A 24,727-nucleotide genomic window follows, 5' to 3' on the forward strand; every position below is an offset into this window, starting at 1 on the left:
AGAGGACAAGTCGTCTTTCCTTTGCTTAATGTAATCAGAAAGTCACATGCACAGGGTGAATGGGGAAAGGCTTCATGAAGTCTCTTATTTGGATTTAAGACTGTATGATGTTAAACAAAAACAAGCAAGTGTATTTTTAAACTGTAGATGGTGGACTGCACATTTCTCTAAGGTGCATATTGCCACCTACTGGCCTTCTGCAAGACGACTGCAGTACTGGCTCCAAAGATATGAAACCGATGTCACACTATGTTTTATCACTTCTTTCTTTATTTTTTGCTGCTTTCAGATGAGATACTAAGAACATTTACCTCTTGAGGGTACAAAAAAACCCTCATAATTCAAGCTATCTGAGAGGACGAAACTGCTCATAGCTCATGTCCATACCGAACACATCTCTCCTCTGTGATGAAGAAGACTTTGCTGTTTTTGAAGAGGTTCTAGAAGTATTTTGGCTCATGAGCTACTACTGCTGTATGCTGCAAGGAGGCTGAGGAGAAACACACAGAAAACTGGAAGGATATGGGTTTACCAGATTTCACAAGTGTCACAGGAACTGTTATTAAGCATTGAATTAATTAATAAATAAATAACTGTATTATTAAAATAGGGATTAATTAATTTGTTTGTAAACTAATTTATCAATCTATAAATTAAAAGAATAAATTCGACTAAATTGTTATTTGTTTTAATGGCAAAAAAAGAGGTATTATAGAAATAATTTAAAAATAAAATATTAATCCATCAATAAATGGTTCATTTTCAAAATATTTACAAAAACACTATAAAACAGCTAATAAATAATTTAAACTTTAATTAATTCATAAATTAATAATTGAATTTAATACTCAATTGCAAAATACAATTGTTAAAGAGAAATAAATAACTGAATTCACAATTGATTAATGTATTTTTAAATGATGTAGTTATTGCCTGTTTAACACATCTTTTTAATTAACTTTTTATTTATGGATTCATATTTCAAGTGTAAATTCTTGTTATAATTCATCTTTTAATTTCCGATTAAAACGTCAAAACATGAATTACTTTGTGAGCAAGTCTATTCATTTGCAGTTTCATAAATTAATTTACAAACAGATTTCTGATTTTCTAGGCTATATTAATTGTACAGTTAGTTATGAATTCATTTAATGTTTCATTACTATTTCCACGACAGTTATAGTCCTCCGTATCAGAGAGAGTCAAAATAAGTCTAGAAAATAAATTCAGCCATCCGCCTCCTCTGATAAATAAAGAACAGCCCCTAACTCTTACATCTTTGCTTCGGCCCTTTGTTTTTGTTAATCATCATGAAAGTGAATTCTTCATGACATTAAAAATATTAGCCGAATAAATGTCAAATGATTTTTCTTTGGTGAATGTGAGCAGGTGCGTGAGGGCAGCGCGCACCTGGCACTCATTAGGGGTCCGACATTTCCGGCCAAACCCGGACTAAGACACGATATGCGTCCCTTTGATGGAGATACAAAGAAAATGTAAGGAAAAAAAGTCACATTGATTTGAGTTATTTCACTTCAATTTAGCTCATTAATCAGCTTTTGTGTTCTCAGGACTTCCTTCGGGTTTTCCTTCATCTTTTTCATACTGGTACCTCACACAATCTCCTTTGGTGAGTAGCGCACTGACCGACCGACACATTACTGCAGAAACCAGAATTTGTTACGTTCGCAGATACTTATTAAATTATTGTTCCTGCAGGACGATGTGAAGATATTTCCTTCTCGATATGCTGGATGAGCAAGGACGGGGCTCTGGACAGGTAAACACAAGACGTTTAGACACGTGTAGTTGACAAGGTGCGATTAAACTTGTCCGAACAAGCGCGTCCTCAGCTGTTTGAAGTGAACCTCACGCCAAACCTCATATACAAAACCGCAATTTTATGTTTCTTTGCTAATCGGCATGACTGTATACACGGTAAGTGATTACTAAAGAGATGGCATGACTCATTATGTATCTCAGCACTCATGCACTACGTGCATTATTTCGGTGTAATTTCAAATATGAATATGTTCTCATTTCTTATTTTTACATTGCTGTAGCCTAACAGTTTTTTAAATTTCGTTTGTAGTGGCCAAAAGTATGTGGAGACGTAAATATGAACTTAGACTTTATTTTTGAACATGCTATTCCAAAACCATAAAAAACTGTTAGGGTTTTTTTTTTTTTTTTTTTTTTAAATTCTGGGTCATTTCTTCTTTCATTTTTTTCATTGCTCATTACATTTTTTTTTTTAAATATTCAGGTAGTTTTGTACTTTCGCACTAATTGTCCAATTTTGGATTTTTTTTTTAAGAAATCAAGCCAATTTGTTCAGGTTTTAAGGGGTTAGGAAATTAGCTGTTTGTTTTGGTGATGTCTCTAATGTCAGTGTTTGTTTTTTTACATTGGCTCCAATAGGTGTGGGAAGGGTCATGTATTTTCCTCTAGTCACTCAAGGTCACTTGAGGAAAATTATTTTCTGAATCAAGGTTTTAAAGAAAAAAGAAAGAGTCACACCCCAGTAACCCCCTCCTCTGACATATATGGCCCCTATGAACTTATCCTCTGGTATAACAGGCTCTATTCTTCCAAGAAGACCACCTACCAGATTTTGGAAACCATTAAAAAAAAACGCCTTTAATTGACAGCTCACAAAATTCCATGGGGTGTCTACATACTTTTGGCCTTAACAAGCACCTTGGACAAGCATAGTGTCCCAGATGGATACAAATTGAACATAAGCTGCTAAAAAAAACTGTGAGTGAGGTTTTACCAGCTGTGTCCATGTGGGGGCAGCAGATATACAGACTGATTTTTTTAATGTGATTGGGAATCTCTCTCAGAGAAAATGTTGTGTACCGAGATGTCATCATTTCTCATCGTTTTAGGCAAAATGGCAACATTTGGCTCAATGAGACGGCTCTAAGATCCATCAGGAAGGTGGGTAAAGTGAGCTCCCTGACGGTGCCCCTGGCTGTACAAAACAAGCTAACACTTCACTACGGAGGCTCCGCTCAGGCATGGACTTTAAGAATCACCCCACGTAAGCAAATTCAAACTTTTTCTTTTGTTTTTATCCACTGAGAAGCAATAGTTTTTAAATGTTAAATGAAATCTTTCCAAGGCACAAAGTTCACTGAAGTCAGAGGCCGACAGAAACCCTTACGTCAACCAACAAGTGCCACCAAGGTACTTCTGATATTACATTTATCAAACTACAATAACATACAGATGGATGATGTAGGATTCACATCTTTTATTTTCTTTAATCATCTGCAGGACCTCCTAAATTTACTGAGTCCTGCTGAGGTGTTTGCATGTGAGAACGGCACCGTCTACTTTCACCAGGACGACAACTTCTTCCTTGCATTTGGTGAGATAAAGTTTGTTTGTGTATTTGATTAATTCTTGTCTTTGAATGTTGACCTGCTCTCAGTTTTTAACCCTTTAAAGCTTTCTTGTGCTACGTTCAGATGCCTTTTACAAGCATTTAAACCTTTGAAACACTGAGCCAATAGGTTTAATTTCTTTTAAAAACATGGGGGAAAAAGGCAATCAGCAACTTGGCATGAAATCACCCGCAAAGTGCAAAAATTGCTTATCATGTATAGATAATGAAATGTCTCTGGAAAATATTCTTGCATATTCTTTATGCCTCTGTGCCGGTGAAGTGTTTGGCCAGAGGCATTATGTTTGTAAGTTGTCTGTCCGCGATATCTCAAGAACGCCTGGAGGGAATTTCTTCACATTTGGCACAAACATCGATTGGACTCTGGTGGTCATAGGTCAAGGTCACTGTGGCCTAACATGTTTTTGGCTGTAACTCAAGTATTTATAAGCTAATTATGACAAATTTCACACAAATGTCAAATAGGATATAATGATGAGGCGCTAACCTTTTAATATCCAAAAAGGTCAAAGGTCAACTTGACTGACATTGATGTTTTCTTTATTTTCCCCCAAGTCATATGATAATTTTTAAGCATTTTTGAGCTAAGTTTAAGGTCATTTTCCTGTCACCTTTTAATATATATTTTTTAAATTTCATGCCAAGTTGTGGATTGTTTTTTTTTCCCCTTGTTTTTGAAAGAAATCACATTTTACAGATTTAAATACTTGCAAAAGGCATCTGAATGCTTTACAAAAAAAACAATCTGATGTTGACCCCGATTTTTTAGAGTTAAAAGGCCAACTGTAACATTTCTTCAGTCGGCACAGTGTGGTGTCTCCTGCCTTTAACAACCATAGCCCACATTGTTGTTAAATTTATTGTGTATGTTTGTGATTAAAAACCTAATGTTTTTGACCCCTTGACCTTTAGTCTAGCTCTGCTCTCTGGCCAAAAATGTTAAGATTTATTAATCTGGACTGCAGTGAAGTTTTATTGAGCACATTTGTGTGAGTGAAAGTGTTTTTAATTTCTGGTTTATTTGTGATGATTTTGAATTTCTGTTTTCATGAACACTTTGTACAAGTGAAACTCCAATGTGTCTCGTCCTAGGCCACACTGCACGTCACCCTGTCAAGCTGGAGTCCAGGTCTGCGTCCATGTTGCTGGTCTCCTGGGTGGAGAACCGGCCAGCAGCCGTCGGCAGCAGCCACACCGTGACTCTCTTCCACACTGAACTGGGCTCCTATAGCACTCTCAGCAAGGGCACCACCACCAACAACCACTACCGCTTCACAGCTCTGGACTCCTGCAGCCCCTACGTGGCCTGCGTGGAGGCTGCAGGCTCTCACTCCTTCACCTGCCTCTCCACTATTACTGGTACGGGGTGGTGGGGGGATGGACTAGCACATAACCACAAATAAGCAGTATTGCTTACCTATACTGGTTTCTAGTCATGCAGATAATTTTGGTTTTGTTTGTCCAAGTTTTGAGATATCCGTCCGACAGCTACTTCACCACAATACAATGGAGGTGAATGGAATTCGGTTTAACCCTTTAAACCTAGAGTAACATCATTTTTTTGTGCTGCTTTCAGACGCCTTTGACAAGTATTTAAACCTTTAAACCCTGAGAGAATTAGAGCATTTTCTTTCAAAAATGTGGGAAAGAAAACAATAAGCAACTTTGTAAGAAATGTTACAGAAATTGCAAGAAATTAGAAGATTTAGATTTGTTTTGTAAAGCAAGGGGAAAAAAAGAGGGGAAACTATATTTATTGTTATTTCTTCTTTTGTTGCTTACTGCCTTCTCATGTTTATGAAAGAAATCATTCCAATTTGCTCAGGTTTCAAAGGGTTAAGGTGCTAATTGACTGAAAAGCAATGCAGCTGTGTATTTTATACTGGCTGCTTCTTTTGATTTAAGTTTAAAATATCAGAGAGATACCTCCAAGAGCTAAAGACAAATTCTTTAAAATGTAAGTTTATGCAAGCAACAACTCAGATATTCTGTTAATTTATTTAAGACAAATGAAGAACTGCAGATTTATGAGACAAGTTTAGCTGGAAACACATTTTGATCGAGCGTCAATCGCTGACTTTCTTGCATTTTTGTGATTTCTTTTTATGCCTTTGCATCAATGTTCTTAATTTTGAGGGAGATGTCCCTCCTACCTCCCCTCAAATCTAAACCAATGTTCCCTTTCCCTCCAGGTTAACACCATTAGCTCTGTCAGCACTGCTGCTGTTGTTTGCATTTTTAAGCTTTTTAGTTTGTGCCAATAGCATTGTTAGCTGCTAGCAGCCAGTTCAGCCGCCTGTATGTTAACATCCGTATACAGAAAATACCGGCTCAAACTCTGAATCATTGATATGCTCTGAATGCTGTGTACAGCTTCTTTAACAAGGTTTCAGCACCAAATAATGGAGACATAGTGAACATGGAGCCTTTAGCAACTTTAGCTCCAGATTTTTTTTAAGTGCATGTAAAGTGGAGCTAAAAGGAGAGTGAATATTGGACTTACATTCATCCAGTGGCTAACCAATTCTTTATCCTTTACCCTCCCCCAGACCCTGACATTCCCAAGGACTTCGAGGTGACGTCATGGAACAGCAGCAGCATATCGTTGGCCTGGGACTGCCCTAAGAACCGAAAGTTCTCGTCCTTCCTCATCACTGCCTTCTACGTCAACAGCGCAGACCGCATCACAGAGGAGGTGCTCTTTTGGCACAAGGAGGACAACTTTGAGTTCGTCTTATCGGACCTGGAGCCTTGCAGCAGGGTTAAGTTTGGCCTGCAAACAGTTTGCCAAGCGGGGATGGAGTCCCGCTACAGCAAGATGGTCCTGAACGATGGAAATTCCGGTAAGCCCTGAACAGTTAATGAACCAGTTAGTCCATCACGTGTTTGTCCATTTGAACCCACTATAGACCACTATACTGATGCTGAACTTAGTCTACAGTCAATGATTTACTGTGCATATACAATATATTTTAGATCACTGTCTATCCACAGATACACAGTTACTGTATGCTATTTATTTTCCTGTTCATTTACCAGCAATGCCTCCAGAGCTTACCTACTGTTAATGTTAACTTTAGTGGTAGTGTGGATGTTTCCATGAAAAACGTAAGACATTATAACTTCTGAGAGAACAAATAACTCATACCTTCTCCTACAAATCAAAACAATCTGATATGACACACACCTAACAATGAAATCTTTTTTTACCATCCCAATTCCAAAAAAGTTGGGATGCTGAGTAAAACAAGACTATAAATAAAATGGAAGCAATTTCAAAATCCTTTCTTACCATGTTAACTGTAAAAGCTAAAAAAAAAAGTGTTTCCATTGCAAATTTGAAAAATATGTTTTTGGTTTTTTGATCTTCTGAAATGCCACCTCATGAGAGCGTCAGTACTTTTTTCCAATAAAAATAATTTTAAAAAATTTAAAAACTGTCGTGTTTCCATGAGGTGGATTTTATATTCGGAATTTCAATTTAAAGGGTTAATGTAAACCCGCTAACTGACTGTAGGCAAGTACCACAAAAAAAATCAAAACCATACCGTAAACATAATCTCCTCTGTGCTCCTCAGCTCACTCCAGCATCGAGGCCTTGCGTCAGACATCGTTTGGCCCAGACAACTACACCCTGAGCTGGGAGGTGAGGAACACCTCGTCCATCTCTGCTTTCAGAGTCTACCACGAGGGGGCTCTGCGGGGCACAACGCTCGTCACCAGCTTCACTGTGGGGGGGCTGTTGCCGTGCCAACAGTACCAGGCCCAGGTGGAGGCGCTGTGTGGAGACAGTGTGGTCATGAGTGCCAAGACGGTCACAGCACACACAGGTAATGCAGGAACTGATGAAAAGACAACACACTGGTCCCACACATGCTCCTTTATTGTGGCATCAGGCTGCTGGGGATTAGAAGTTGGTCACTGGGAGTTTGTCAGACCAGTGGGTCCCAACTGGTCCAGACATGGGGTCCATATTTCTGCTTAGTCATCAGTTAAAGGTCCGCACAGTTTATAATATATTTAGCGTCACATATGTGTTTGGCCATGTCATCAAGCAAGTTATTCACTCACTCTACAGCAGGAAATGGCACTTCAAAATAAAAGCTCTAAAAAATTAAAAATAAATAAAAGTGGTTGGTTTTTTTTTGTTTTTTTTTTACAAACTTGATAGATTTGTGAGTCACTTACAGGATATTCAGAATGTAACACGACCCACTTTTGGACCCTTGACTCACCAGTTGGGAATCACTGCCAATGGCTCCTGGGGGACCTACAGGATTATGAGATTATGGGGTTTATTCTAAAGGTGGTGACTGTGGTGGTTGACATCTAAATGATGAGTACACAGATTTTCCCTCCTGAAGAATAAGTCAACATGTTAATTGGCAAAGCGCAGCGATAATTCTCAGTTCTCAGCCTCTCATATTTCTCACTGCAGGCTTCTATAATTTTGTCGTTGATTTATTTTTTTTTGTCAGTGTTTATGTAGACACACACACACATTCACGTTATCTACCTGTTTTTTTAATGCTTGGCCTGATACTGTGTGTACCCAGGACCTCTTGGTGTGTCCCAGCTAAAGTATCGCTCCAACGACTCCACCGCTCTGTGGACGCAAGGCACCACCCACCAGCAAGCTGTGGCATTTCTTTATGAGCTTTCTGTGGATAATGGCACCATCATCCAGAGCAGCCACGTGACTGATGCACAGCTGCATCTCCCCGGGCTGGAGGAGGGGAAGTCCTACGTCCTCGACGTGTGGGAGATATGTGACGGAGAGTGGGAGTCAGAACACTCTCATGTGGGGTTTGACGGAGCTAATTCATCCTTCAAGCTTCTTGTGAGGGCTGTTGGACCTTCTCTGACCCAAGGTCAGTCTGAGGTAGCATTAGTCCGACACGACTGCTGCAGCTGTGTGGTGTCAGTAGTTTCACTTGTTCTGATTCTAATATACTTGATTTGCTTAATTGTCTACCATGATAAACCTAATCCACGGTGTTTCCTTTTCCTGGCTTCTGCAGAGTTGCAGTTCGATGTACCCAACATGGTTCTCACATTGGTCGTGCCCTGGGGACTGCCCGAGGATCTGCAGGACGACATGTCAGAACCCAGAGCGAAGATGGGAAAGATTTTCAAAGATAAGGTGAGAGAAAATGAGTCTTTGACATCAAGGAGCAAACTTCAGGTCCAGTTTTCATCCTAACTGTATACAGCGCTGTGTAAAAGGCCGTCCACACCAACATATAACTATAACTATAAAAAGATGGCTCTAAAAATCATTCTGGAGTCCACACAACTATGAAGAAAACCAAAGTGGCTAACGATATTGTTTGAGTCGCTCCTGGAGTGATTACATCCACGAAAGAAATACTAACAGCCAATCAAAATCTTTATTTAGACGTTAGACCCCTAAATAGATAATAACATCTAACGTGATGTGTCAGCAGTCACCTGGCTGTTCACACCAGCAGCACGTTTCTCACAGGTCAGGACACTTTTCCGGTCATCTGCTCAGTAGCATTTAAAAAGCACTAACATTTAAAGAGCTCTGTCTCTGTGTGCGTGTGCAGCGCTCCACAGACAATCTGTGCACTTCTCAGCACTTCGGCCTCCAGTGCGAAACCGGTGTATGTTTCTGAAAACACTTTAGAAAAGACTCAACAGAGTAATGAAATTAAATTTTCTTTACCTTTTACTGATGTCTGTTGCTTGGTTGTTCTTGAAGCATCTCACTTGTGGTTATGTCCTTCAGTTGCAGGAGCTGTTGAGCGGCTTCGATCAGCCAGCCCGCGTCGAGCTGGTCACCTTCGAACCCGCAGAAGAGCCAGACAAAACCGAGATTCTGTTTATGTCTTACGACGCGTCAAAAGCTGACAAAGACGTGCTGCTGCCTGTTGAGGATCAGCTGGATTACATCCACTCCCTGAATACAAATGTGACAGTCACAGATGGGGTCATTTACTGGGACGGTCGGTGAGAAGCCAGCTCAACTACTTCAAGTCTGTCACGAAAGTCAAATTAATTTGTTTTTATCCTGTTTCCTTTGACTGTCAGGTCCAGATCTGTGCACTTCCTCCAAAGAAACTCTGTGTCCTCGTAATTCTCTGTGCATCAACACTCTGGGCTCCTACACCTGTGTGTGCCAACATGGCTACTACGACGTGAGCGCCGTCATCAAGCGGCCTGCAGCTGCACAGCCAATCTGCAACGGTAATCTTTTTGACTTCACATTTCTTATCCAGTCAAATACTATAGATTTTTGGTGGAAATCTTGTTTTAATGTGTAGTCAGAGTGTCAGACCCTTAAATTTAATGGTTTTTAAGACCTTTACAAGATCAATGTTAACCAATTTTTTTTATTTAAATAAGAACAATCAAAAAGCCATGTTTGCAATTTTACATAAGACACGAGCAGCAACCAAAACAGTCAAAGTATAAAGTGTCAAAGTATATATACTAAAAATAAATCATAAAGCAACAACAAAAACAGATAGGGGAAGTAAAAAATAAATAAATAAATAAAACCATAACACTGAAGATTCAGGAACTACGGTACATAGAAATTAATTTACATTCATATTGTCATTTTACAATATTTCAGTGTTCTTTAAAATCATGTTATTTAATTTGTGAAAGCATAAATAAGGGAGTGATTTTGAAAAAAACGACACTTGTGAATGAAGTATTTCGCCAAAAGGATCAAATTATTATTTCCAAATTTGTCTTTTAACCAAATTTAAGACAGATATTTGGAAAAATAACTTTTTTTTTTTTTTTTTTAACTCTTATTCAAGCATTGTAGGTAAGTATAAAGGTCAGTAGTGTATATGTGGTCCCTTGCAGAGGAAGGTTTTATGCAGAAATGCATTAGACAGAGTTTGGTTAATCTACATTTTGCCAACAGGTAAGAGCAAGTATAAAGTTTAAAAAAAGACTTGGATTAAGTGGCAGGTTTAAAGATATATATATATAACATCATAAATGTGGACTTTCCAAGAGCTTGACTCATTTTGACAAAAACGTAAAGATGGCTAAACAAAATTAGATCAAATGTTTGCAGAATTAAAGACCTCCCAAATTAAAATTTTTGTCTGCTTAATAACTTTTAAGGCATATTATTTCTAAAATTGGATTTAGGACTTTTGAAGGACCTGCAGACACCCTGGAAGAGGTGTATCTGAACACCAGTGGTGTGTCTGGACCACAATAAATATTACAGTAGCTTCTTAATTATGACCTCCGCAGACAGCTATCATCATTTAAAGACTGGGAGTCAACAATAACTTGACCAAAGTGAGTTTTTGTTAGAGATTGTAGCCTGCTGCTTAATGTATGTAGATGTTTGGGGTCCAAAAATCCTGTTAATCATGTTATGCGCCTCTCCTGTGGCTTTAGCACTCAGTTACCATGGCTGTTGCTTATCAAAAACAACTTCTACAAGTGGGATTCTTTGACTGTGACCCTTGTTTTAAAACAGACAAAGGCCTTTTCAGCCAGTGTCAAGATAAACTGGTGACTGGTGGAATAGCCAAACTCTACCTGACTTCTTACCTCGGGGGAAACGTTGATGTACAACTGAACGACGGACGGTGCAGTGTGGATGAAAGTGAGATGTTCTACTTCTTCCACACCTCACGAAAAGCCTCTGAGTGTGGAACTGAGAGGAAGGTGAGTGACTGATAGAGGTCATAAAAAGACATTTCAGTGCTAAGTGATGGACAGATTTTGTGCAGGGCAACATTTACCACTGGAGAAATGAGAACATCGGTACAGATAGAATATCATGCTCATTGCTCTTTATTGCTTATGATCTAGAAGAGCCTCGATAGTCTGTAGTTAATCATAGATTTGCCCCAAAAGGTTATTTTTACATATTGTGTATGGTTACTGACGAGAAATTCAAGTGATAACTTGAAACTTAAGCGAACTGCATGTTCAGCAAGTGCATGAGACATCTAGATATATAAACACCTTGAAACCTGGATAGACATCAGTTTTCTTGTGCTGCTTTCAGACACCTTTCACAAGCCATTAACCCCTTAAACCTGAGCAAACTGGTTTGACTTCTTTGAAAAAGAGACATGGGGGAATATACAATATTCAACTTGGGAAGAAATGTCCCACAAAAAAGAAATTACTAAGTGGTGACAAAAAAATTACCTAATAAATATCTTTTTTAAAAATGGAAAAATGTGCAAAAAGCTATATTTATAATCATTATAATTAGATTAATATCAGAAAATCAGCAGTTGTTTTGGGGGTCATTTCTTTTTTTGTGCTTATTTTCTGGCAATTTTCTTGTAATATTTGTTGTGGTAATTTACTGAAATTTGGGCCATGTTTTGTTAGGTTGCTTATCGCCCTCTACCAATGTTTCTGGAAGAAATCAAACCATTTTTCCCAGGTTTCAAAGGGTTAAACGGACTGTGAAGTGTTTTGCTTTTCCCCTCCAACCACCAACTCTAAAAGCCACTAAACAGACAGTAGACTTATTGTTACTGTAAAGGAGCCCTCATATTTCAGTTTTCAAGTGTCTGAAAAACGATGAATTAATTGGATTTATGATATTCGGTCTGTAGCTTCTTTCTTCTTTTCCCTGACCCCACTGAGACTACATCGTGTACAGTTTTGCATAATCCCATAACCGGCATGATAATGAAAAGCCGCAAAACTATACACTGAGTTTATCAGGTTTGTGGGTGTGTTTGTCCAGGTAAACAAAACCCACATTGAATTTCAAAACACTCTGAGGGTGACCTTGACCAAAGAGCAAACCATCAGCCGGCGGGACCTAAAGGTCGTCTGGAAGTGTGTCTACCCACGACATTATGTCCGCAACGCTCAAGTCAGCGTGGATACGGAGTGGTGAGAACTTCTTCATAGTTTGCCTCTTTGCCTGAGTAAAAAAAACAAAACAAACAAAAACATTGTTCATAAAGGAGAGAAACATCCAAACACATCTTTGTTTTTGTCGTAGGCTCTCCTCAGTCTCCCTGGTGGAGTTCAACTCCTCCCTGCGGCTGGGCCTGACCATGACCCTGTACACCGATGAGTCATACACCTCCCGCTACACAGACGCTATAACCATGGAGCTTGAGGACACTCTGTTCGTGCAGGTGGCGCTGCAGACCAACAACTCTTTTGCCTCAGACGTGCACCTGCAGGTGGCGTCATGCTGGGCCACTGAGAGCGCCGACCCACACGAGACGGAGCAGGGGGTCCTTCTTCAGGATGGGTACGTGAAAATGTTACTGACCGATCCCTCCAGCAACAACAATTTATTACTTTGATTTCTTGATGCAGTTGTGCGTAAACATCAGTATTTGTTGCGTTTGTTGATGTACACTTTAACTGAGCTCTGTTAGACTTAGTATTACTGATAGGAAACTTTAATCAGTATCCATACCTTCACAGTTCCTTCCCACTTCAAATATGAGCCCCGTCCACATTAGACGCCCAGACTCTCAAAAAGCAAAGCAGAAATGGGATACACAGACACGGATACAACAACAGTCTTATTGAACACAAGCGAGATGAAACGTAGAGTTGAAAAACAATTAAAAACAAAAGGACAAATAATCCAAGATGCAGGAAGAATGTCAATATAAAATACAAAGAAATGGTCAAGAACATCAACACAAACAATAAAATCACAAATAAAAAGGAATAAAATAAATTAAGCAAATTAAAAAGGTAAAAAAAAAATTAGACTACATAAAGGCAATCTTATAATATCTTGTATTGATATTGCAAAAATATTGCAAGATTGACCACAAAATATTTACACAACAGATTTCTTTTGTAATAAATCATCAGTAGTTTGGTCAATAATGACAAAGTGGAAAAGGCAGACAATAGAACAGGTAGAACAGTCTGATAATTTCAGAAAATCACATCACTTTACTGTAGTTCAGCCTTTAAAAGCAGGAAAAGACAAGACGATATAATGATGACCAAAATCTAAGACAGTATCTAGTCTCAGAGCATTGCTACGTTGCCTAGTCCAACTTCCATCCTTAACCTCTATCTTAATAGCCAACATAAAGGCCAAATGGAGTGCGCAAAAAGGTGATAACCAAAAGCTCAGAAGTTGTTTCTCAGGGTGTAATTATGTTTGAACTGCTTTCTTTGTCTTGGGTGACACTGATACTGAATGCCATCCTCTCTTGTCCCCAGCTGCGCGGTTGACAACACGTTCCACTGGCTCTCTGTTAACGGCCTGGGACAGACGAGCAGGTTTTCCATTCAGATGTTCACCATGCCCAAAGGCTTGCCTCTCTACATTCACTGCCTGGCCAACGTATGTGGACTTGGTGAAGACTGTACAAAGGTAAGCCAAAATGCCACTTCAAGGTTGAGATAGACCTGCCGATGTTTGGGACCGATGACCTGTTGACGTATTTTCAGATCTTCTAGTTACTGGTCTACTCTAGCTGCTGGTCTATACCATCTTAAGTTCACTGCACCACTGTGTGATAGTGGTGACTTTCCTCAGCCTTTGGTGACTGTCAGGGACCTCCCACAGTCCTCCTCCTGATCCGTCAGCATTATGTCAAATTGGGATTTATTATTAGTATTTCCAAGTAACAATTACATTGTTAATGTTAATGTGTAGTAACTTCACTTGTAAAGATGGAGAAAGACTGAAAGAGAGGACAGAAGAGGACAGAATATTTTTTTTCAAGCTGGTCAAGCTCCGTGCCAGCAACAGGCATGCTTTATGTTGTCTTCTGTATGTCAGTACATAAGCACTTCTGTCACATTACCATGAACACGACATCCAAGGCCTAAGCTTCACACTAAACTGATTAAATTTTGGTGCTCAAAAGTCAACATAACTCAAGAATTTCTATGCAGTTATGATAAAACGTCATGCACACTACTGTTGGGTAGCAATAACAGTGCATCATGTTCTAAAAATCAAAATTCTTCATGTGAAATTTAATCTGTAAGTACAACTGTCAGATGTGGAGGAGTGAAAATCAACATCTGTCCCTCATTTCATAACAGAATTGCAGCAGCCAGCAGCGCGCCAAGAGGTCAGTGAGCCACCTGGACAAAGAGGGGAGACGAGCTGCTGTTGTGTCTGCTGGACCTCTGGTGGTCAGCAAGAGGATGACATCAGAAGGCCCAGCATCATACTGTGAGTTAACTGTTCATTTAAGTCCACATTACTAACATAATACACACTGTTACATTAAAGTGTTTTCGGGAGTCAGGTTAAAAGCCAGTAGAAGCGGGTTGAGAGCGAGCTTTCTCACTCTCTCTATTCAGTTGGCTTTCTTAGCATCACATTTGATGTGTTGTCAATGCACACTTACAATTAAAGACAGTGAATCATATTAACAACTAATCTCATGAATAAAAACAATATTCAGTAGAATAAATTGGTGATTGAATAAGTACACAAAACAGAATATGTATGTACACAGTCCATATAAAACAGCCAAACATATCACATGTGTGTGTGCGTGTATTAGAGATATGATGTGTCAATTGGGGGGAAGAAATATGTGAAGTAGACTTGTCTTTAGACTAGGCGGGGTTCCATCAACCTTCATATTGGAAAAATTATGAATGTGAAACACGCCTAATAGAAACGCATCAATTAACAAAAAACCTTGGTAGAGTTGTCTATGAAGATCGCATCTATAATGCATTACGAAGGCATTCATAGTGAATTATACTTCATTCCTGATTCTTTATGAATACTCATAAACACACATAATGTTTACATATGCACTATATCAACAGTCATAAACCATTATAGATAGGACGTGGCAAGTGTCTTGTGGATGCCCTTGACTTGTTATAAACTAGAGGTTGACTGATTTGGCTAATGACGCATTATAAATGCTTATACTCACTTATTCATACATCAACAATCCACTGTGGTAAGGACTCATAGTGTACTGGAACAGTCCATGCAGTATAATAAGTTACCTTTGTATGTGTTTAGTGGGGTACATATTTATGCATTTGTAATAATATATGCTTTATCATGTTTCATTGCTGGCGTTAAGTTATAAACTAGAGGTTGACTGCTTGGACTTATAACGCATTATAAATACTTATACCCACTTATTCACACATTAACAAATGATTAATGTCTACCATTCACGAGAATACTTTAAAAATATTTATAAGATATAAGACTGAATCCTGACAATGTGTCAGTAGTCGGAGTTTTTAGCCACAGAATCAGATTTCACAAAGACTGGAGATCTTGCAGTGTCACTCCAAGATTAACTTAAAAATACAAAAAAAGTGGACAGAAAGTGTCGCAGCCCTTGATATTAGAAGTGAGTATGCTATATGCTGTAGCTAGCTATGTGGACAGAGATTACTGCAGCTCCTGAAATCCCTGCTAAGTATGGCTAACAGCAAACATTCTAGTGGCTAACTTAGCTTGCAAATAGCCTGTTTGTGAGGAAGATAGTGGTTAGCTAGCTAGCTCGCTACAGCATATAGCATACTCACTACTACTGACACGCTGTCAGACTTAAGTCTTCTAAATGTTTTTTCAAATTATTCTAGTGAATGGTAGGCATTAATCACTTATAAATACATGAAAATGATTACATTTTATGTAACAACAACAATGAAACATGATGAATCGTATAATATTACAAATGCATGAAAATGTGCCTCACTTTAATTCACACATACAATAATAACTTGCAATACTGCGTGGACTGTTACAGCACAGTATGAGTCATTACTGCAGTTGATTGTTGATGTGCGAATAAGTAAGTATATGTATTTATAATGCGTTATAAGCCCAAGCAGTCAACCTCTAGGTTATAACCAGACAGAAGGATCCACAAGATCCTCGCCACTTAAAAAATCATTATAAGTTGTATCTACAATGGTTTATGGATGTTGATATGTTGCATCAGTTAGAATTGTGTGTGTTTATGAGTGTAGTCATGAATGCATTATGATCATTGTGAATGCCTTCATAATGCATTAGTCTATAGATGTGGTCACAAACACTTTTTTGATTTTCTAGATCACATGATTCTATGGGTATGTGCTTGTTGGTAGGAACTGGCTCACTAGCACATGATGCAGCAGGCGCTACAGGAGGTGTTACTGCATCCATTAACTCTTCAAAAGATAAACAGATTATCCAGAAGTTTTGAATCCATAATTCCTCTGTGAAATTGTGACCTCTCACCTCTCAGAAATCCCTCGTACATTATTGCTCGCATAACAGGCCTACATCGCCTTTGATTGGAAATAATGACGGCTAGTGTGGTGGCTGCAACAGAAATAAACCTGCTAATGCTCTGAACATCCATCGGCATGCCTCTTGGAATGTTATTGCAAGAGAAATCGTAAAACACCACTGAGTGGAAGCACAGTCATCTCGCAATTGTGATTTATCATCATCTGGAAAACATTGACTTAGTTTTGCGCAAATCTGTAATGGGAACCCATCATTTCTGTTGTGTTTGTCTATTAGTTTTATCTTAATAACATAACATACAGATCAGTGTGAGATGTATATGTGCACTCTGAATACAGACTTGAATAATTGACTAGTGTCCATCTCTTTTCAGGGGCAGAACACATGACAATGATCTCCATTGTGGCTGGATCAATAGGTTTTCTGGGAGTTACCATACTCTTAGTGAGTGCAACCAAAGCAATTATGACTTACTATGAGAGACTACGGCTGCAATAAAAAAAAGAGTTTGAAACACCATCTGTGAGTGTGTTCAATCATGAAACAGCTCAATGTAATGATACAGAGCAATATTTATGAAAAGACATATGTGATGGACATAAAACCCGCCTAAATTCTAATGAAGGTTTTTACACACTTTTTCAGATATAATGCAATTACACAAAACTGTGACTGTGAAGGAGTAACCTTGTTTTTACACAGGCTATGTTTTGAGATTCCTTAGAAATACCGTTAGAATTTGGATTTTAAACGTTTTACCAAATCTTCAGTATATTTTAAAAGTATCCTGTGGCTCCAGTAACTTATAGTGTCTGTCTTTCTCTCTTTCAATCCCTCATACAGCTTTCTTATAAAACTGTGGACAATGTCCAAAGAATTAGATCTTCACCTTTCACACATGTAGCACACAACAGGAGACTGTCTGTGTCAGAAGCATTCTTAGCCCCTGGAGATACTGGATATAGTTTGGGCGAACACTGACATGTAGGTAAAGCGTGCAGGAGGCAGGACCTGACACGCCACAGTCACGGTTGTAATTTGTTCAAACAATAGTCTCTTGCTCCCTATTGACTAAAGACTTTTGACTATAGGCTTTTGAGTCTGGCTTTGAACATGTGCAATGAATCGATGTTTCTGATGTCTTATGTTATGACTCTGCTTTGCTGCTAAACTTCCTCAACATAGAACCTGTTGCACCGGTTGTTCTTTCGTGAACAGATCTGTCATTGTTGGCATTGTATTTGGCAAGCCTACAGAGACAAAAACCCAGCCCTCTGACTACACATCAACAAATGCTTTGACCATGCAGTAGACCACATGTATGTTAGATTATATTTAACAGCTAACATACATGAATAGTTTTTCATGGTGATGTGTCATTTCACATAAAATGAAAATGGGTTTTGTTTTTTTAAATTATGGCTGTAAAAGAAACTCATCCTGTTCGGGAAGCTCTTTTAGCACATGGGTGTGTTTGGGAAGACAAAGAATTCACGAGAGATACTCCTGTGTGCTTTAAACGTGACTCTGAGTCACGCTGCACTGCTGTATGTGGACGCTGCCTTATTCATCACCAAGAAGTCAAATAAATAGAACAAACTTTTCGGCAAGTGAGAATCAAACCAAGATTTCCTCACTGTTCTCCCCAAATGAATCTCTGCTGAGGTAAGACACAATATGCTCAAATAAAGTATAGTTAGTTCCATTTTGTAGACATTGTGAAAACGACATGTTGCCTCTAACCATTCTAATATACGAGGTTGTTTTGCGACTTCCATTTTTTACTTTTCACTTCTGTTCGACTACACTTCAGAGAGTAACAATGTACTTTCTACTCCATTACATTTACTTGAATATAGTTCCTGGATACTTTGTTGATCAGGATTTATATACAGTTTAAAAATAGGATCAGTTTATGAAATTGTTCATTCAAATCAAAATATAGCTATCAAAATGCAGTATACTTCAAGTACTAAAAGTAAATGAACTCATTATGCAGAATGGCCCATTTTAAATTCTGTAATATTTTATTACAGTAAATTAATGGATTAATGGCACTTTAGTGATGCAGCTGTTAAAAAATGTGGCTAACTTGAACTACTTTATATAATTTCTGCATTAAACATCATAATTAACTTAATTATATTTGGTATTGATCTGAGTCTGTAAAGAAACTAGCGACTTTAATTAGAAATGAATGCACTGTAGAAAGTACACTTGAGTACATTTCACAATGCATACTGTCACTGTTGATACTTTATAATTTGATGCTAAAAGTGCTCACTACTTTTGAAGCTAATACTTTGAGAAATGTCATTCATATGTTGAAGTTATTTAGCCAAAAACATTCAGAGGGAAATATTAATTTCTAAACATGGGTTTGCGAGCACAATCATTTATATTCAGACTTTATCTTTAGAGACTGGTGGTTCAGAGAAAATCGGTTGAAGCATGTTACCTTTATACTGTATACATTCATAAAGCTGAACTTCATCTGTTTGTGTTTGTTCCTATGTACTGAGTTCAGAATTTTCGACCAGAAAAAAAAACAGAAAAATGACTGTATAGGGCTGTATGAATTCTCTTTTGCTTACAGCAGAAAACCTACAACTAACAGAACACAAAGTGCTGCAACATCCAAAAAAAAAATGTTCTTGCCAGTAGGTGATGTAATACAAGCTTGAGAATTTTGACACAAGAAACAATATGGCAGCCAGCTGATTTTCAATCATGTAAATTGCTGTCCATATTTGTCAATATGGACTTCAAAACTGTTTTAAAATGCAAATGAAACTGTAAGTGGAAAAAAAATCAATTAATCATATTTAACTATTGAAGTTCAGCAAATTTTTATTACTTTTTTAACCATTAAAAAAATAATTCAACTATTACATTGTGTTTCAGAGCATAACTTGTAAATGAATCATTCTAAACTGCAAAACAGAAAGTCTGCTGTCTTTGATTGTGTCATATATATTCTTCTGTAAAAAGGGCTTGTTTTTTGTTTTTATCTTTTTATCCAGTACCAGAGGAAGTGGTCACAGTGCTGTGTGCTGTGTGTGCTGTGTTGCAGCCAGAGATGAGGACTTTCATGCCCATAGCTTGTATAAGAAGGAGGCGTCGCACCATCTTCCTCGTTCTGGCTGTATTTATCTTCCTGCTACGTTACGTCAATGTTCTGAAGGTGAGAACTTGGTTTTAGTGGGATCTCTTTAGTGGGATTTTGCTGGCATATTGTTAAGCTTGTTACATTTGGTCAAACTGTCCCACTTTGTGCTTGACTGCTAATGACTGTGATTACATGAGAGCAAGTCACAAAACTATCACTGACTTTAAATATCAGAATAAATAAAAAGTATATAAATGTATGGGCTATTTGGAATTTTTGGAGAACTTTATATACAACCCCAATTCCCAAAAAGTTGGTACAAAACTAGATAAAAACAGAATACAGTGATCTTCCAATTCTTCTTTTTAAAATTTATATTCAAATGAAAACAGTATAAAGACAAGACATTTGATGATAAAAACTTAACTATACACTTTTTGTTAAGTTGATGCCCCCCAAACATTAAGCGGTTGACACAGGAACTACAGAGGACTGAGAAAATTGTGGGGGAAAAAAAACACGGACCAATTAGTATCAGCTGGGTAAGAAAGGGGCATCCTCCAAAGGCTCAGTCATTCACAAGCAAGAAACGTCCGATCCATATTTCAACTGTAAAAATGCTCCTGTCATGTCACACCATCAGGCAGGAAACAACTTCAAAAACACGTCTTGACAAATGACAGAAATTATCAAAAACATGAATTGCAGTTGACAAGATTTAAAACACACAAAGAAGTCCTTGAATTGGAATGCCTTGTGAATATACATTTTCCTACACGTGTCAATATTCCTGCAGTAAGAGATCAAGAAATCTTATCAATACTCCCCAAAATATTCAACTATTTTGAGCTTTGGAGCTGGAGAATCTTCCCTCTTGGCCTTTTTGCTTTATTTAGTTAATTTGCTCTTAGTGCATTAATTTGATTAATCTTTGACATCATCTTTCTAGGGCACCAGCCAGATTCCCCTAAAAGTTTCCAATGTCCCCAAAGTGCCTCACAGCTTCTGCACCTTCCAACCACTGTCGCCTGAGGAAGACGTGGAGGAGCGCTCCCTACTCGACTCACTTACTTGGCCTAAAACTCCAACTCTGTCAGCTCGTCACCCTCTGAAGATGACCATTAATCCAGCTCACAGCACCTTCACCATTCTCCCAAGGAGGGGAGGAGGACAGTGGCGTGTAGGGGATCAGCTGGAGGTCATGATAAAAATGTCTGACTTCCAGGACCATCCCAGGAAGTTTGGGGGGGACTTTTTACTCGCCAGACTGCACAACATGGATCTTGGTGCAGGTGTGGCTGGACAAGTGGTGGATCATCTCAATGGGAGATACTCTGCTGTGTTCTCTTTACTCTGGGAAGGAGACGCACAGGTTGAGGTGATGCAAATAACTATCATGTTAAATGTGGTTTTACATTTAGTGTTTAATCTATCTTCAAAATAGCTGTTCACTAAGCCCCCTTTCTCTTACAGTAGTTACTGTTGCTATATCTTTCACTTCTCACACAGCACAAGAGCAGTTTGTAGTGATCACAGTTTACGATTCAAACTTTGTTGTAATTTTAAAAACGATTATAAATCGTTTATAGATCGATTATAGATTTTTTGTAAAAACTCTGGCTCTCTTTCCTACCAGGTGACACTGGTTCACCCTGGTGAGGCTGTCACAGTGCTGAAAAGATTGAACAAAGATAATCCTGACAGGATTTACTTCCAGAGCGTGTTCCGTTCAGGCTCCATCGCTGAAACTACCAACTGTAACATCTGTCTACGTCAAACCCAAAGGCCAATCTGCAACTACACTGACCTCCGTACAGGCGAGCCTTGGTTCTGCTACAAGCCAAAGACCCTGAGCTGTGACAACAGGATCAACCACTTCAAGGGAAAATACAGATTCCACATGAGGCCCAATGATAAGAATCTTTTTCAAAGGTGAGAGAACAGAGACAGGAATAACTTTTTGTGTGACCTCTAATAAATGCAAATATCCAGTGTTACCTATGAGTCCCCTTGGTGGGAAGCTTCAGAATTTTTCAACTACAGACAGTAAAGTTTGAATCTAAAAATGTTTTTATCACCTTTTATCCCTTGAAGTTTAAATGGCTAAAGTTTAGCAAACAGTGGCCTAAAAAAGTTATTATTTACATCCTGCAGATGTGGAGCAACGTTGGCATTTATTTTGAGTTGTGTTAAGTAGCAAATGTAAATCCAATATTCATCCTTCTTTTAGCTCTAGTTTGGCCTCCACCAACTCCAGAGGGGATAGAATAACTGGCTTTGCTGCTAATTGCTCCACAATGTCAAATTTTTACTTCACATAATGGTTTCAAATGTTCGTTGTGCTTTGTGTTGTTAATGGTTGTAAGAAACATTTTATTATGTGTGCTTCTCCTCAGTGGTGTCAACATGAAAGTCCTTATTCCAGCTTCAGGACCTGCCAATGTCACTGTATTGCCAAAAGAGGAAGGTAGGGCATGATATACTGCCACCACTGCCTTGCGTGAGAATAATTAAAAACTGAACAGGGACAATGAAAGTAAAACAGGCAGAAAAAAATACTACTTTCTCCTGGGAAGCATTCTCCCATATAGAGATGTATTCAGGTGGTTTGGAGAAGAGCCCCGGTTGCATGGAGCACTGAGCTAAAAGTTAATGAACAAGGCACCAGCTGATGGCATTGTAGCTAGTCTCTCAGGAGTAAAAGTAGTTCATAAGAAGTTTATACAATCACTTTACACCATAAGTTTAGTCTTTTTAGAGAGTTTGTTGGCAATAACAACATCAAATATAACCTCACCCTTATCTTTCAACCTTCTCTCAGGTCAACCAGAGGTGAAAATCAGCAGTGTAACATCTGGACCCTCTGGCTATTACTACTATGGTATGTGGCGAGCACTAAATGGAACCACAGTTCAACAATTCAACACCTCCTTGGCCATACGTCAGTGCCTGAAAGGCAAAGTGGTCCACATGTATGGAGACTCCACCATCAGGCAGTGGTTTGAATTCCTCAACGAAGCACTACCAGGTAACTGATCCACAGGAATTTCTGGCAAAAGCTCGATTTTGTTCACACCACTGCTTAATCTGTTCCTTCTGTAATACTTTTAGATCTTAAGGAGTTTGAACTGCACAACCTAAGGAGAATTGGACCTTTCATGGCCTTGGACTATGAAAAAAACATCATGGTGACGTTTCGCTGCCATGGTCCTCCTATCCGTTTTACCAGGGTCCTAACCAGTGAGCTTCATTACATTGCCAATGAACTAGATGGCGTAAAAGGAGGCCACAACACTGTCGTAGTCCTTGGCATCTGGGCTCACTTTGGCACTTTCCCTATGGAGGTCTACATCCGGCGGCTGCAGAACATTCGCAAGGCAGTGGTGCGGCTGCTGGACAGGGCTCCGGGCACGCTGGTTGTCATCCGGACCGCAAACCTCCAAAATTTGACACTTGAAAGTGCAATAATCAACAATGACTGGTACTCGCTTGAGCGTGATTATGTGCTCAGGGCCATGTTCAAAGGACTCAGTGTTCATCTGATCGATGCTTGGGAGATGACCTTGGCCCACCACCTGCCGCACAGCCTCCATCCACCAACTCCCATCATAAAGAACATGATTGACGTTCTCTTGTCCTACATATGCCCTCCAAAGGGTGGATAGATGTCTTTTTGTTGGGAGGGGGATTGAAGCACACCCTGAGTTTACATGTTCTCTCTGTGTTTCTATCATAGAGGATAAAGATGGACAACATAACAGCTCCCCAAAAGTGAAGCCAAAACATCTTGATATTATGAAGTTTACACTCTTTTACTGTCATATCTTGTTTTATATGTGAAGATAAGGGAGTAATGTGTCGTTACTCATTCTTATTTTCTAGGTAAACAAACAATAAGGCATAGGGGTGCAACATATTTACATTAAACTGTTCTTATTTTTCATGAACATTTTTTATTTATATTTATTATGGTTTTGTTTTATTTCTCTGCTTTTTTGAGATTGTTTTCTTGCTTTAGTTTTCATGCTCTCCTTTAAAGTGCCTGCCTATCTGTTTATTTTGAACAAATAAAGATAACAGTGAAAGATAATAATAATTTTTAAAAAGAGTCTCCATTGAGGAAACAAATGAAAGAATGTGTTTGAAAAGGAACAGGAGGACGCAAAATGCTTATCTTGTCCTGCCCCAGCTTCAACTATGTCATATTTACATTTTCATAAATCAAACATTATCACATACCCCTTTCATAATCCTCAATGCTCAGACCATGTTGTAATTACAGCCATGTCATATTTACATCCTAATAAATTAAAAACATCATAACTGCATCTTTATCATCTGCAAAACTCTATCTCTATCTCTATCATTATGGAAATTGTTAGCAAACAATAGTTTACTATTACTAGACCACAGTTAACAGGTCTGAATGAAATCAGGTAGGTTATTCAAATTAATATTTAGCTATGGTGAGCCAACAGAATCACTAAAACTTTTATGGTTTGCTTACATATCGTATGAATTTTACTCAACATAACATCAACTGGTTTTGTTGGTTGTCTATTCGCTCCTCATATATCCTTTCCACGTATATCCTCTGATAATATCAGGTGCATGGTTGTAATGTTAGTATCACTATGCCAACTAAGTCAAAGTAAAAATGAGGCAAGGCTACTTTGCGATCTGCCACATCTGAAAGATTTTCCATAGCTACTGTTAACATACTAATGTGATAAGATGACACTTTATTGTCCGTTTGCACGGAAATCTGTCTTGCATTACAAGCCCATCAATCCTCACAAACATCACACGTGTAAAAGAGGCTGGGCCTAAAACAGTGTGTAAGAGAATATTGAAAGGATTTTGCTGTGACTTATGTTAATATATGATATTTTGATGATGTTAAAAAATATCTACAATGTATACAATCTAACACTGACAAAGCAAAAGTAGCAGTGTGGATTCCCACAGGAAGTTCACTTGGCCATTTAGGTGTCTGGGTTTACATATGTATATT

The 24,727-nt window shown here is 38.5% G+C and overlaps 2 protein-coding genes across 3 annotated transcripts; both read left to right on the forward strand.

Moving 5' to 3' along the window:
* Window positions 1-1,396: 1,396 nt before the first annotated feature.
* On the forward strand, window positions 1,397-17,135 carry LOC121961627 (uncharacterized). Its single transcript, XM_042511681.2, has 19 exons — window positions 1,397-1,496; window positions 1,572-1,630; window positions 1,720-1,780; window positions 2,892-3,046; window positions 3,128-3,192; window positions 3,283-3,376; window positions 4,505-4,771; window positions 5,962-6,255; window positions 6,991-7,242; window positions 7,969-8,283; window positions 8,434-8,555; window positions 9,165-9,381; window positions 9,467-9,622; window positions 10,890-11,080; window positions 12,126-12,277; window positions 12,390-12,647; window positions 13,589-13,742; window positions 14,423-14,555; window positions 16,978-17,135. The coding sequence occupies exons 1-19, from the start codon at window positions 1,465-1,467 to the stop codon at window positions 17,100-17,102; spliced, it is 3,102 nt and encodes a 1,033-aa protein (XP_042367615.2). The 5' UTR covers window positions 1,397-1,464; the 3' UTR covers window positions 17,103-17,135.
* Window positions 17,136-17,878: 743 nt separating this feature from the next.
* Window positions 17,879-23,809, forward strand: LOC121961433 (NXPE family member 3-like). 2 transcript variants are annotated; one of them, XM_088072542.1, is made up of 7 exons: window positions 17,879-18,269; window positions 19,628-19,788; window positions 20,663-21,091; window positions 21,431-21,645; window positions 22,110-22,180; window positions 22,535-22,741; window positions 22,825-23,809. In XM_088072542.1, the coding sequence occupies exons 2-7, from the start codon at window positions 19,684-19,686 to the stop codon at window positions 23,376-23,378; spliced, it is 1,581 nt and encodes a 526-aa protein (XP_087928668.1). In that variant the 5' UTR covers window positions 17,879-18,269; window positions 19,628-19,683; the 3' UTR covers window positions 23,379-23,809. The 2 variants fall into 2 exon arrangements, with proteins under 2 accessions (XP_087928668.1, XP_042367355.1); XM_042511421.2 differs by having other exon boundaries at window positions 17,880-18,269; window positions 21,350-21,645.
* The last annotated feature ends 918 nt before the right edge of the window (window positions 23,810-24,727 follow it).

The sequence above is a fragment of the Plectropomus leopardus genome, chromosome 22 (assembly GCF_026936395.1).
Source record: "Plectropomus leopardus strain MGB_pleo_1.0 chromosome 22, ASM2693639v1, whole genome shotgun sequence".
Classification (NCBI taxonomy): Eukaryota; Metazoa; Chordata; class Actinopteri; order Perciformes; family Serranidae; genus Plectropomus; species Plectropomus leopardus.